The 14,511-nt window shown below is 52.3% G+C and overlaps 1 protein-coding gene across 3 annotated transcripts in view; it reads right to left on the reverse strand.

Moving 5' to 3' along the window:
• Positions 1 to 14,511, reverse strand: part of CPNE5 (copine 5) — a 102,627-nt gene that overhangs the window by 50,172 nt on the left and 37,944 nt on the right. The window contains exons 4-9 of one of the 3 annotated variants that reach the window (XM_032253584.1): positions 10,902 to 11,005; positions 9,079 to 9,118; positions 8,789 to 8,865; positions 5,236 to 5,295; positions 3,055 to 3,102; positions 2,690 to 2,753 (exon numbers count right to left, since the gene is read on the reverse strand). In XM_032253584.1, the coding sequence (XP_032109475.1) occupies positions 2,690 to 2,753; positions 3,055 to 3,102; positions 5,236 to 5,295; positions 8,789 to 8,865; positions 9,079 to 9,118; positions 10,902 to 11,005 (393 nt within the window). Of the gene's footprint in view, positions 1 to 2,689; positions 2,754 to 3,054; positions 3,106 to 5,235; positions 5,296 to 8,788; positions 8,866 to 9,078; positions 9,119 to 10,901; positions 11,006 to 14,511 lie in introns of all 3 variants that reach the window. The other 2 variants (XM_032253583.1, XM_032253585.1) reach the window with 2 other exon arrangements.

Genomic DNA, 14,511 nt, shown 5'->3' on the forward strand with positions numbered 1-14,511 from the left:
GGACCAGTAACGGCCATCCGCATTGTCTAGAGTGTTAGAATTTTCAAAGCGCTTTCACCTCTATGACTTTATTTAGTCATAAACTAGGGGGGAAGTCACCAGCTGGGCTAGAAGCTTGGGGAAACACTGAGTTTAGGTTCAAGGAATTCAGATGCAGCCTTTCCTAGGCATCTGTTAGCCACACTCACGTTCATGAACGCCTTTAATTCTTACCGCCACCCTATCAGCACTAAGCTACAGGTGGAAAACGAGGCTCTGGGGGCCGCACCAGCTCTGTTCCACGGGGCAACTGACTTCCCTCCCTTGTCTGAACCCCAGTGGTGTCCAGATCCTCAGCCGACCCAGGTGTGGTTTTCTTCATCACCTGGTGCTGAACGCTCGGTCTGTGCTTCCTACACATTCAGTCACCTATTCGTGATAGGTCCTCGGGCGCACCTCCTGCACCCCGAGTCCTGCCCTGGGCGTGCACACTGGGTGGGGTTCATTCCCGCTGTCAAGTGCCTTCAGATCCACTGAGATACGTGGATGAGCAGAGCAACCAGAATGAGCAGCTGCATATGAATTTCTCTGGTCATCTCTATGCTGCCCTGTCCTACCGCGTCTGTGTTCTCGTGTCTTATTCTTCCACTGGAAGCCTTTGAAAACAGAGTTTGTAACACCACAGCCCACTGGTGGAAGACCTTGGTTCTTAGAACCAAATTGTGCAGTGTCAGATCTCTTCTACTCAATGACTGTGTGACCCTGTACAGGTCACTTAACCTCTCTGTGCCCCAGTTTCCTTATCTATAAAAGTGAGGAAAATTAATGAGGACCGTCATTCATCAGATATTATAACACATCATACTACATTATATATTATAATACATCAGATAATTAAGTCAATACATGTAAGCCACTTAGCACAAAATAATGACTCAATTAATGTTCTCTAACACTATTATATCTCTATACCTGCAGTTCTCAAAGTATGGACCTGGAGCCCCAGGGGATTTGTGGGGCTCAAAACTATTTTCTTTTCTTTTTTTTTTTTTTTTGAGACAGTCTCTCTCTGTCGCCCAGGCTCAAGTGCAGTGCCTTGATCTCAGCTCACTGCAACCTCCGCCTCCTGGGTTCAAGTAATTCTCTGCCTCCACCTCCCAAGTATCTGGGATTACAGGTATGTGCCACCACACCCAACTCATTTTTTTTTTGTAATTTTAGTAGAGATGGGGTTTAATCATCTTGGCCAGGCTAGTCTTGAAGTCCTGACCTCATGATCCACCTGCCTCGGCCTCCCAAAGTGCTAGGATTACAGGCGTGAGCCACCGCGCCTGGCCAAAACCATTTTCATCATGACGCTAAGATGAAGAGTTTTCCGGAGGTTATCTGACAGAGATTTCACAACAGATTGACTACAGAAGCAGCTATGAGAATCCAGATGTCTTCCATGAAGTCACACATTAAAGAGATTTGCAAAAATGTAAAACAAGGCCACTCTTCTCACTAAATGACTACTGTGAGTTATTGTTTTTCAAAATAGCTGTGAATTATGTTGACCCATAATGGGTTCAACTATTGTTATTATTAAAGGAATTAATACATGCATTTTTAAAAATTCTGTTTCAATTTCTAGTATGGTAAATATTGATCAATAGCTGATCCGTAGCACTGACCTCCCAGGAAGGTAGGAAAATCTTGTTTCTCCTGGTCACCCCTCCCAGCCCCATGGGAAGCTGTAGCCCAGGCTCTGTTTACGCTTGAACCCAGCCTCTTCCTCTCCTTCCCAAGCCCTAGCACTTTCCCCGCTGTATCCCCCATTTAACCTAAGAGTCACTGTTAGGTTAGATAGTGGTGGTTTCGGGGCTAAGCCCAGATCTTAGAATCAGGCTGACCTGGATTAGAATCATGACTTTGCTGCTTCTCATCCTTGAGCAGTGGATGTTGCCTCTCTGAGCCTCAATTTCCTCAGCCATAGAATGGGAGCAACATTTCAGTACCCACCTCTCAGGATGATTGTCAGGAGCAGTGATAACTTCCGTAAAGTGCCCATTATTCGACAAATACTGATCATCACCATTATGATCCTTTATCATTATGATTGACCATGAGGTCCCCTGAGCCCCTTCTTGATGTACTCAGCTGTCCCCATCTCCTGCACCCCCACAGTCCTACAGAAGAAGCAAACCAAGGGCTGCCTGGGACTGCAGACTTCTTCCAACACACGCATGTGCACGCACACACACACTCTCTCCATCCACTCCGTGCACGGTGTCAGCCGACTCCAGAGATGAAAGTGAAAAATGACAGCTAAATGTCAAGCACCCAGGCTCCCTTCAAGGCTGAAAAGGTCCCTTTGCTGCCACAGTGTTGGTGCCAAGGCAGTCTCGGCTGAAGGACACGTGAGTGGCGGCTGTGATGGCGGGGAGGGAGGGAGGCCTGGCATGGGAGCCAGGGGACCGGGCTCAGCTGGGCTCTGCTGCTGACTGTGGGTGAGTTCCTTCTCCTCTCCGGGCCTCAGTCTGCTCAGCTATAAAAAGGGAAAACACCCACTAGCTCTGATGTTGTAGAATTCTGTGACAGCCAGGTCAGCATCAGGAGCCCTGTCTATCCTCAGTTCCCTCCAGGGTCTCAGGGAGGCCAGCCCGCACTCTGTCACTGCCATCACCGCCCACTTCGACCTCGTCCTGCGCCGGAGTCCTCTGCCACTCACCCTACAGTTGCTGAGCTCCTCAGCGGACAGGATGATGGTGCCACATTTCTTCCCTGGGACTCCACTGGGAGAGGAGAAGATGAAAGAATGGAAAGCCAGACAAAGACAGAGCCATAAACCTGAACACTCCCTCAGTCAGCCCCCTGCCCATCCACCCCCTCCCCCTACCATCCAGCAGACCTGCCCCAATGTCCCTGAGAAGACAGAGTCTCCTGAAATCCTTGTGGCAGTGTGGCCTCGTGCACTGCTTCCTGGGGCCAGGTCCCCAGACCTGGAGCTGCCCCACCCCCTGCTCCCCGAGAGCCCACCAGGAAGGGTCGTGCCTGCAGTGAAAGTCCTAGAATCGGAAAAGCATCCAGACTCACCCGGAGGCTTCCAGACCAGTGGTTCTCAAACTTTCCATCCAAAGACCACTTCTGTGGGCAAAAGACCTCATGGGCTAGCCACCCCACCTCACACACGGCTGACCCCCAGAGCCCCGGGATAGTCCAGCTCTGAGCCGCTCTGATATGTCACGGGAGGGAGGAAGGCAGGAGGGCTGGTGGACCCTCACTGGCAGCTTGCCCAGGCTCTCTCCCATGGCTACCTCCCCTTGAATGCCTTGGCTGGGGTCTCCCTTGGGGTGAGAGATCCCAGCCGACTGTACAGCTCCCCAGAGAAATGGGCAACCAGGTCAAGGTCCGTGAAGTCAGTCCACCCCAGCACATCCCTCCAGGAGGGCAAAACTCTGGGCTGGGGCTCCACCCAGGGGACCTGAATCACCTCTTCCCCTGGTTAGATGGGACCCCTCCTTCAGGCACCAGCCCGGCCCACTCTGATGTTTGGGACTAAGCCAGAGGTGGGGGAGTCCCAGGATAGCCAGGGGCCACTGGGAGGGAGAGGAAAATGGGTTGTCCAGCAGCTCTGTGACTTTGGGCTCGTTCCTATACCTCTCTGAGCCTCCGTTTTCTCCCCCGTATAATGAGTGTGACTGTAGCATCCACTTTACTAATATACACACACAGCGCTTGGCACGGAGAAGGCCCACAGTGAGCAGCATCCCCTTCCCACACCCTTGGCTTCACAATTGTGCAACGCTGGTAAAATCCAGCTTGACACCTCAGGCCAGCCCCAGGGCCACCAGCATTCTGTCTGGGGAACACACTTTGAGAACCACTGATGGAGCTCTTCCCAGCACCAGCTCTTGGTGGGAGAGGCTCTCAAACAGAGGAGGCAGGGGAGGAAGGGGAGCCAGCCCTGGGGGACTGACGGGACAGCCCAGAGCTCTCCAAACGAGGTGAGCAGAGCAGGGGCCACATCTGGGGCATCCGCTGCCACGCACAGGGGACAGTGCCTGCCAGCTTGTCCCCCTAGACTTGGGCAGCTGAGCTGAGTGCCTCAAAGCTTTTCCCCACCCCCTGGTCTGGTCCTCCCTGGTAGTAAAGACATGATTTGTTTGCCCAGGAGATAGAATCCTCCACGCCGGCCTCCTCCGCCCTGTGCTTCTCCATCTGTTCCTCTCTTTGCCTCTGAGTCCTTCTTCTATTTCCGATCCTTCTTTCCCTCCTCTCCAGCCCCAACCTGCTCCCACCTGCTTGGCCTCCCTTTCTCTTTCTCCCTGCCTGTCTCTGCATCTCTGTCTGACTCCGGCTGCCTCCCCAGTTGCTGCTTCTCTACTCTCCGGGTGAATTGGCATCCACGTTCTCCCGGCCCCCTGCAGGCCCCTTCCCCACCTGCAGCTGGTCCAGGGGCAGAGCCAGCTGCTGCAGCCGCAGTTCCTGAGAGCCCTCAGGAAAGGCCAGGGGAGCTCTGCGGACCCCAACAAAATGCCCATCTGCAGAGGCCCCTCCAGGCAGAGGCTCCCTGCCCTGCATTCCCCCACCCCCAGCCCAAGTGGGCGAGTGGGCGTGAGAAAGAAGCCGGGGTGGGAACTCCGCAACCAGGAAAGAAGGAGAGGGAAGGAGGGGAGGCTCTGCGTTGCCCACATTTGCATGAGGGCAACCAAAACCAGATGATCTGGGTGGCGCAGCGAGGCTGGCCCACCGCAGCTGGCGAGCAAACGAGCAAACGTGAAAAGTGGGGATTCAGCTGGATCTACTCTGTGATGAGGAGGAGGCGGACATCCAGCAGCCAAAACAAGGGAGGGGAACAGAGGGGAGTGGATAAAGAGAGGGGAGGAAAGAGGGGGAGAGAAGGGTGGGGGTTGGGGCTGAGAGAAGCCAGGCCAGGGAAAGAGGAAGGGAACGGAGAGTGCCCAGCCCCGCTGATTCCTAGAAAACATCCCCCACCTGTAAGCCTCACCCTGCTCCCTGAAGTCCCAGGAGGCACTGGGGCTTGAGATGCCCAAGCTCTAACTGGGATGGGGGAGGGGCCAGCTGCTGAGTAGGGGGCTCATTCCAGGGCCCAAAGCACCTGGGTGCCTAAGGAGGAACCCAGGACTCTATGTCCCCGGATTGGGGTAAAATTCACAGTGGTGGGAGCAGGGATGAGGCCCAGACTCTGAGGCCCCCTTTGCAGAGCTGGCTGAATGTCTAAGGACTCCAGGGCAGAGATATCTGGTGACCTACCCATTGGACACGGCTGGCATGGGTTTGCCCGTCCTGGAATTCAGGCTGAATGCGCCTATCCTGCGGAGAGAGAGGGGCAGAGAGAGCATGCCATGAGCTGGGCACCCCCATGCAGACAGGCCAGAGCACTTGGCATCCAGATGCTTGGAGACAAACCGCTGCTCCGGAAGTCATTCAAACAGGATCAAAGCCACCCGCCAGAGCAAGCGTGGTCCTTCTTCTGGGCAAGCTCCTCTCCCTCAGTGGTTCTCAAGGTGGGATGCCCAGACCAGCAGCACCAGCATGTCCTGGGAATGTGTTACTAATAGGAATGTAAATTCCCAGGCCCAGCCCAGACCCACGTACCCACAGGAGCAGACACTCTGCAGGGTGGAGCCCAGCAATCTGCGGTGACGCTGGTGCCTGCTGCACTTTGGGAACCCCGGCTCTCCCTTTCCAGCCTCCCCATCCAGAGTGTGAGATGGGGAGACTGCTGGAAGAATCACATGAGATCATGGTATGGGCTGAACTGTATCCCCCAAAATTCGTGTATTGAAATCTTAATCTCCAGGACCTCAGAAGGTGACTGTATTGGGGGTTAGGGTCTCTAAGGAGGTAATTAAGGTAAAATGAGGCCAGGTGCGGTGGCTCACGGCTGTAATCCCAGCACTTTGGGAGGCCGAGGCAGGCAGGTCACCTGAGGTAGGGAGTTTGAGACCAGCCTGACCAACATGGAGAAACTCCGTCTCTACTAAAAACACAAAATTAGCTGGGCGGAGAGGCTGAGGCAGGAGAATTGCTTCAACCCAGGAGGCGGAGGTTGTGGTGAGCTGAGATTGTGCCATTGCACTCCAGTCTGGGCAACAGAGCAAGACTCCACCTCAAAAAAAAAAAAAAAGGTAAAATGAGGTTACGGCAGTGGGCCCTAATCCAATGACTGGTATCCTTACAAGAAGAGGTGATGAGGACACAGATGTGCACAGAGAGATGGCAACGTGAAGACACAGGGACAAGAAAGAAGACAGCCTTCCTCAGAAGAAACAAACTCTGTTGACAACTTAATCTTCGACGCCTAGCCTCCAGAATTGTGAGAAAATAAATTTCTGTTATTTAAGCCACTCAGTTTGTGATATTTGCCACAATGGCCCCAGCAAACTAGCACAAGCAAAACACCACTGGCCCTCATGCCTGGCCCAAAATACATGCTCAATAAACAGGAGCTGCTCACAGGGTTTAGGCAGGAAGACAACTACACTTAGGCACATGAAACCTTCGATTCGGGTAAAAGGTCCACCTCCTCCTCCAACATTGCCATCAACCTCTGTATTTAATTTAATTTAATTTAATTTTTGAGATGGAGTCTGGTTCTGTCGCCCAGGCTAGAGTGCATTGGTGTGATCTCAGCTCACTGCAACCTCCACCTCCCGGGTTCAAGCGATTGTCCTGCCTCAGCCTCCCTAGTAGCTGGGACTGCAGGCATGCGCCACCATGCCAGGCTAATTTTTGTATTTTTAGTAGAGATGGGGTTTCGCCATGTTGGCCAGGCTGGTCTCAAACTCCTGACCTCAGGGGATCCGCCCACTTCGGCCTCCCAAAGTGCTGGGATTATAGGCATAAGCCACCATGTCCCGCCAACCTCTGTATTTTAGATCTTGCTTGTCCTTTAAGGCTATTTCAAAAGCCATCTCCATAGGAAATCTCTGTCAATACTCCCCCACCCCTAGAAGGTACTCCCTGTCACCAATGGCGGAGCAGGTGACAGCAGTCAGGAAACAGACCCAATGACTAGTGGCTTTAGACCCAGGCAGCTGGGAATTGGGAAGCACAGACACCTTCCTCTCAGGGCATCTCCAACCTGGCAATTCAGGCAAAGCCATGGGTGGGAGTGCTGCTGGAAAGAGCGGATGCTAATGGGTGTGTCGTACTTAGCATGTGGCTAACACTGAAGTGGGCATAGGGGCAGATGTTCCTAGAGAAAGAATATAAAATGACAAATAAAAAGTGTTAAAAATATGTCCTAAGAGGGAGGGGCCTAGCAAATATGAACGTAAATTTTGTATCTTTTTTTTCAAGAGGCCCTCAAATTCTACCAGCTACAGAGGACCCCCAAACAGGAATTTTCCCCTTGTTCTCAATAAATGACAGCTGTTTTCATTATTTTCTAGGAATCCAGAAATGAGACCTTTTCGGGGGCAAGGAGACATTTCCAAGGGCTTTGAAGTTAACACGAGTTACTGGGAGGTCACGGGCAAGGATCTGGAAGAGAAAACACACACACACACACACACACACACACACTCACACACACACACACTCACACTCACACTCACACACTGCAGTTATTATTAGTAGACAGTCTCACTCTGTTGCCCAGGCTGGAGTACAGTAGTGCAATCTCAGCTCATTGCAACCTCCTGGGTTCAAGTGATTCTCATGCCTCAGCCTCCCAAGTAGCTGGGACTACAGGTGTGCACCACCACACCTGGCTAATTTTTTTGTATTTTTAGTAGAGACAGGGTTTCACCATGTCGGCCAGGCCGGTCTTGAACTCCTGAGCTCAGGCAATCTGTCCGCCTTGGCCTCCCCGAAAGTGCTGGGATTACAGGCGTGAGCCACCGTGCCCGGTTCACACTGCAGTAATTGGTCATGGTGAGGGGACAGCGTCCAGTGGGAACTTGGCAGAAGCAATCGAGGGGCTAGTGAGCTCCCTTTTCTGGCCTCTCTGCCCTGTGGCCAGGATGCCTGTCCCAGTCTGCAGGCCTCTCTTTCCTGGGTCCTGCCCATGAGTGTCAATCTAAAACAATCAAAAGGCTCAGGATCCAGTTAAATTAGTTTATTTAAATGCAAAGTGCGAGGGTGGCCATCCAGAGAAACATGGACAGCAAAGAATGGTGACCAGTGTTCGCCAGTGTGGGGAAAGGCCGGAATCGTTTATACAGGCAAGGGCAAGGGTCCTGCCTCTGGGACTTCCTGAGAAATAGGGACAAGAGAGGCCACCCTCAACACCTAGCCAGCCGTGGCTGACCCCTGAAGACACCCTCAGGCTCTACATTGTGAAGCCTTGGGATTCCTCATTCCAGAGCCTGCTTCAGAGTAACAGCCTTTCCCTAAAAGCAAACTAAGGTCCTATAATGCAGACTGTCAGGGACAGGATGGGAGGGGAGGGGCCTCATTGTACCCAGCTCTGGCCTACAAGCTGTGAACAATTTTAGGAATATGCTATGTGAGTAGAGCCCTGGGTTCAAATCCCAGCTCTCCCACTTCTAGCTCTGTGTCCTTGGGCAAGTCACTTCCCCTCTCTGGGCACTATGATAGGGGTCAGCATGAGAATAGACTAGATGGTGTCTTGGGCCCTCCCAGGAGTATGGGGTCTAATAACCTAGCCCGGGTTCCCCTGATATACCTGGGTTAGAAGCCCCATGGTGAGAGCAGGAGGCATGGGGTCTCCTTATTCCTGATAACCCTGCAGATGCCAGTCATAGTCAGCTGACTGCTTTGCCCCCACCCTGAGTCAGCCCCCAGCAGAGTGGGCAGGAAGTTGGCCTCCCCCTGGGAAAGCAACCCAAACACTCACGTGAGAGGCTTCTCCAGGCGGCTCCCAGGGGACCCTACAATCTCTCCAAGCGTGCAGAAGGCCTGGCCCAGGAAATCCTGCATATCCAGCGAACAGAAGAGATCAGTGTCACTCGTTCTGCTCACAGCTACCCCACCTCCCCCACTGCCCAACCCCTGGAAGCGTGAGGGCCCCAAAATGACAGGACACAGCATCAGACACACATTCCATCACAGCAAAGCCCCTGGCCCAACCAGAGGATGGCATTTCAGAAACCACGGAATTGCTGAGCAGTCACTGGCAGAACTCACGTGTTTGGATAAATCAGGACTCTTAGAGTCAACGTCGTATCTGCAGGGAACACAGAGAAATGAGGAAGGCAGCTGCGGTGTTCCTCCCAACCCTGCCTGCGTTCCCAAGCTGAGTCAGGGCCCCTGTCCCCCCAAACACAGGTCGCAATGCAGTGACTATTTCTAGGAGTAATGGCTGGAGGACATGAAAGGGAGCCTTCTGGGTGCTGGACATGTTCTGTCCTTGGTCTGGGTGATGGGCAGAGGGGTGGAAATGGATGTAAAAATGGATCATGGAGCCGGGCACGGTGGCTCACGCCTGTAATCCCAGCACTTTGGGACGCCAAGGCGGGTGGATCACGAGGTCAAGAGATCGAGACCATCCTGGTCAACATGGTGAAACCCTAACTCTACTAAAAATACAAAAAACATTAGCTGGGCATGGTGGCGCGTGCCTGTAATCCCAGCTACCGAGGAGGTTGAGGCAGGAGAATTGCCTGAACCCAGGAGGCGGAGGTTGCGGTGAGCCGAGATTGCGCCATTGCACTCCAGCCTGGGTAACAAGAGCGAAACTCCATCTCAAAAAAAAAAAAAAAAAAAAGGATCATGGAGTAGGAACTAAAATGTATGCATTTCACTGTACATATGTTATACCTCATTAAAAATGGAAAAAATTAAATCAGTGAGCTCCGTCACCCCGGCTGGGTCACAGGTGGCTGAGCCGCCTTACCTTTCACTCCCTTCACTTGCAGAGTTCCCCATCTTTGCTCTTTGCCGCCGAGGCTTGGCTGCCCATGGAGCTAATACCTGGCTTCTGACCTTCCCTTATGGCCTCACCTCACCCAGGCCTGCCCATCTTGCCCTTGGGCTTGGTCACTCAAGAAGGAGGGAGGCATTAACATCGTCACCTCAGCCGGCTGCAGGCAGGGTGATGCTGCAGCTGGGCTCCTCCCCTCACCTGGGGCCTGCTCACCTGGAGCCTCGCCCGCAACCTTCCCCCAGCATCTCCCACCCACCCCCTGGCATCTCCGCAGCCAAACAGCCATGCCAGGCCCAGATGACTCCTGCTGAGGCTTGGTCACTCTCTTATCAGCCCTCTCCAAAATGTCACCAGGTGATGTCCCTACAGTGGACTGTGCTGACTCTCCTCAGCCTCAAGTCCTCCCATCTCTCCCTCCAAAGCCATTTCCTTCCACTGCATTCCTTCCTTTGCTCTCTAACTTCCCAAAGCCCCTTCTTTCCCACTCTGACCACTCTCTGTGGGGCAAAGACTTTTTAAACCATTCCATACCCCATAAAAACGACACCACAAACCCCCCTGCCTGTTCGCCAAGCCTGAAATCCCACCCTGATCTTCAGTGTCAGGAGAAGGGGACTCATCTTCTGATGGATGCCAGATGCCTGAGGCCCATCAGCCAGGCCACCTCAGCAGGAGGGGAGGCTGCAGGGGACCCTCTCACAGAACACGCTTGGACAGAGGAAGCAGTCAGTGGGTACCTCCCTGTCACTAGGGGAGAAAAGGGCTTCCAGGGGCACAGCCAAGAGTTGCCTTCAGGATCTTTCTTCATTGGACATCCCCCAGCACCAAGCAGCTTGCCCAATGGCCAACTTAACTGAGACAAACTGGGGGAGGGTCATTGTTCTCTCTCTTCCTCCCCCTTTCCATCTCTCCTGGTAAGGGTGCAGGTGGACTTCAGCTCATTATCACATCTGGCCCAGGCCAACCCTGGGCTCCTGCCACTATCTCAGCTCCTCCCACCTCCCTCAACCGCAGGCCTGTGGTCCCACCTCCCAGCAGTCTTCCTCCCCACGTGGCTGCGTCTTCAGCACCATCTTCCACTTACAGATCAAAACGGAGGTTCTGCTTCTCCTCAAAGAAGTAATCCACGATGAACTTGCGCACGAAGTCGGGATTGAGCGTGTTGTCGATGACTTCTGTGCGCCCGAACTGCAAGAGAAGATGGAGTGTGAACCTCAGGGCGGGGCTGGTGTGGTGGGACTGGTGGGGCAGGGGAGAGCACTGAGCTCAGGGCCCCTTAGTCCTGGTTCTGGCAGTTATGAAAGCCCTGCCTCTCCGGACTCCTGGCCTCCATCCCCTCCCAATTAAGGTATGAGTTCTTCCATCTGACAGTGGAAGCCATGTTCAGGATGGCTCCAACCCACACAACTTCTCCCCATATCCATGCAAGCTGACCTGAGCAGGTCCTTTCCTTCACCTGGCCTCCCCGTCTCTGCCAGTGGCATATCCTCATTCCTTTAAGGCCTAGCGTAAATGCCACCTCCTCCAGGAAGCCTTCTCGATTTCTCCAACCAGAGAGTTTTATTTCTCTGAGCCCCCACCAAACTTGTGCCCACTCCATGACCACCGTTCTGAGAACTGATTCCACAATTAGGGGTGTAGTTATTCAATTCTCCAATTGCAAACACAAGGGCAGAGGCAGGAACTGTAGGAGGCCACCTCCTAAAAGATCCCCACCTTTTTGTATTCATGCCCTTTGTAATCACCTCCTCTTGAACATGGGCTGGACCTAGTGACACTCTTGTACTGAACAGAATATCACACAAGTCATAGGATGTCACTTCCAAGGTTATGCTATAAACAGGCATGACTTCTCTCTGGGCACCCTCTCTTGCTCCGTCTTGCTTGCCCACTCTGATAAAACCAGCTGCTCTGTTGTGAGCTGCCTGATGAACAGGGTGGCGAGGAAGGGAGGGCTAGCAACCGTGATGAGCAGTGGCTGTCCGTCCACCCATCCATAAGAATGAGATCCTGCCAGGCCGGGCGCGGCGGCTCAAGCCTGTAATCCCAGCACTTTGGGAGGCCGAGGCGGGTGGATCACGAGGTCAAGAGATCGAGACCATCCTGGTCAACATGGTGAAACCCCAACTCTACTAAAAATACAAAAAACATTAGCTGGGCATGGTGGCGCGTGCCTGTAATCCCAGCTACTCAGGAGGCTGAGGCAGGAGAATTGCCTGAACCCAGGAGGCGGAGGTTGCGGTGAGCCGAGATCGCGCCATTGCACTCCAGCCTGGGTACCATGGTTTAAACCCCTCTTCCCAAAGCTGAAGAAAAAAAAAGAATGAGATCCTGCCAACGACCACTGGGTGAGTCGGCAAGCAAATCTTGCCCAGTGGAACGCTGAGATGATTGAAAAGCCAGACAACACCCTCATCTTGACCTTGTGAGAGACCCTAAGCCGGAGGACCCAGCAAAGCTGCACTCAGATTCCTGCCTGCTGTTTAAACCACTAAACCTTGGGATTATTTGTTCCTCAGCAATAGCTAACTAATTCAGAGACTTAATTGTCTTGGTTTCCCTTACAGCTGATATTCTAGAGTTTTGTACATAATAGGCACTCAATAATTGAATCTCAGTCAACTTCACAAATGACTTTAGGCCAAGTCACTCCCCATCTTTGGGCATCAGAATCACCTAGAAGACTTGGCAAAATACAGATTGTGGAGAGCCTCTCTCCAGAGGCTCTGACTCAGTAGGTCTAGAGTGGAGCCTGTGACTCTGCATTTTAAAAGTCCTTAGGTGATGCTGATGCTGTGGGTCTTGGGACTCCACTTTGAGAAGCACCGGACTGGGTGGTAGTCCACTGGAATCCAAGTTCCTCGGAGGCTCCATAGGCCACAGAGAAGGGCAGAGTGGGCATGATTCCAGGCCAACCATTCCATCAAAGCAGCTCTCCTTTATATCTGCTCCATACAGTAGACATGTTGAGCAAAATTTTTGTTTCAGAAGGGGGCGAGGGGCTAAGAGGTGAAGTTTAAAACCACTGCATTTACAATAGACTATCATTCAGCCTGAAGAAAAGGAGGGCAATCCTGTCATGTGCTACAACACGGATGAACCTTGAGGACATTATGTTAAGTGAAATCAGCCAGTCACAGTAGGACAGATCATGTATGAGTCCACTTATAGGAGGTAGCTAAAGTGGACAAATTCATTGACGCAGAAAGTAGATTGGCAGTGCCCAGGGGCAGGGTGGAGGGGCTTAGGGGAATTGTTTAATGGGTATAGGGTTTCAGTTTTGCAAGATGAAAATTTTCTAGAGACCTGTTTTACAACGATACAAATACATTAGTAACTCTACTGAACTGTATACACTTAAAAATGGTTATGATGCAGCCAGGCACGGTGGCTCATGTCTGTAATCCCAGCACTTTGGGAGGCAGAGGCAGGGGGATAGTGAGGTCAGGAGATCGAGACCATCCTGGCCAACATGGTGAAACCCTGTCTCTACTAAAAATACAAAAATGAGCTGGGCGTGGTGGTGTGTGCCTGTAATCCCAGCTACTCAGGATGCTGAGGCAGGAGAATCACTTGAACCTGGGAGGCAGAGGTGACAGTAAACCAAGATTGTGCCACTGCACTCCAGCCTGGTGACAGAATGAGACTCTGTCTCTAAATACATAAATAAATAGTTATGATGTAAAAGTTTATGCTATGTGCTCTTTTTCCACAATTAAAAAACAAAAAATGGCCAGGCGCGGTGGCTCACGCTTGTAATCTCAGCACTTTGGGAGGCCGAGGAGGGCACTCCAGCCTGGGTGACAAGAGCAAGACTCTGTCTCAAAAAAAAAAAAAAAATGAGCTAGTCATGGTAGCATGCAGCTGGGGTCAGAAGGCTGAGGTGGGGGGAATCATTGAGCCCAGGAGGGTGACGCTGCAGTGAGCTTTGATCACACTACTGCAGTCCAGCCTGGGCAATAGAGACCATGTCTCTAAAAACAAAACAAACAAAAGAACAAAAAACCCACCACACTGTATGCTCCATGAAGGCAGGGGCTCTGTTACTTACAATATTTACCGGAGACTCAAAGTTAGTATGACAGCCAGGTGCAAAGCAAAATATTTCAAATGGACTGTTAATCCTTCTTAATAATCCTGAGTGTCAGAGTGTCAATCTTCCTTAATGGGGCTCTGCAGTCCAGGAAAATGCCAGCACATGGGCCCCTCATACGTGTGGTAAGCGGGGCCCTGGGTTACCTGGGGCTTACCCTGAGTGTCCCTCCTACCCTGGATTAAGTTAAAAACTTCCAAAGGGGCCGGTCGCGGTGGCTCACGCCCGTAATCCCAACACTACGGGAAGCTGAGGTGGCAGATCAAGGTCAGGAGTTTGAGACCAGCCTGGCCAACACGATGAAACCCCATCTCTACTAAAAAAAATACAAAAAATGAGCTGGGCTTGATGGCACACACCTACAGTACCAGATATTCAGGAGGCTAAGGCAGGAGAATTGCTTAAACCCAGGAGGTGGAGTTTGCGGCAAGCTGAGATGACACCACTGCACTCCAGCCTGGGCGACAGAGAAAGACTCCGACTCACTAGAGAGTTCCTGCATTCTCCTCTCCTGCTCAAATTAAGAATTTAAGCAGGAGAGGAGTCATCTGAGGAGCACTAGATTTGGCATCTTCTTGTCCATCACTCCCTTGGCGAGTCA

Source organism: Sapajus apella, unplaced genomic scaffold (assembly GCF_009761245.1).
Source record: "Sapajus apella isolate SASKATOON/1434 unplaced genomic scaffold, GSC_monkey_1.0 scaffold83, whole genome shotgun sequence".
NCBI classification, from domain to species: domain Eukaryota; kingdom Metazoa; phylum Chordata; class Mammalia; order Primates; family Cebidae; genus Sapajus; species Sapajus apella.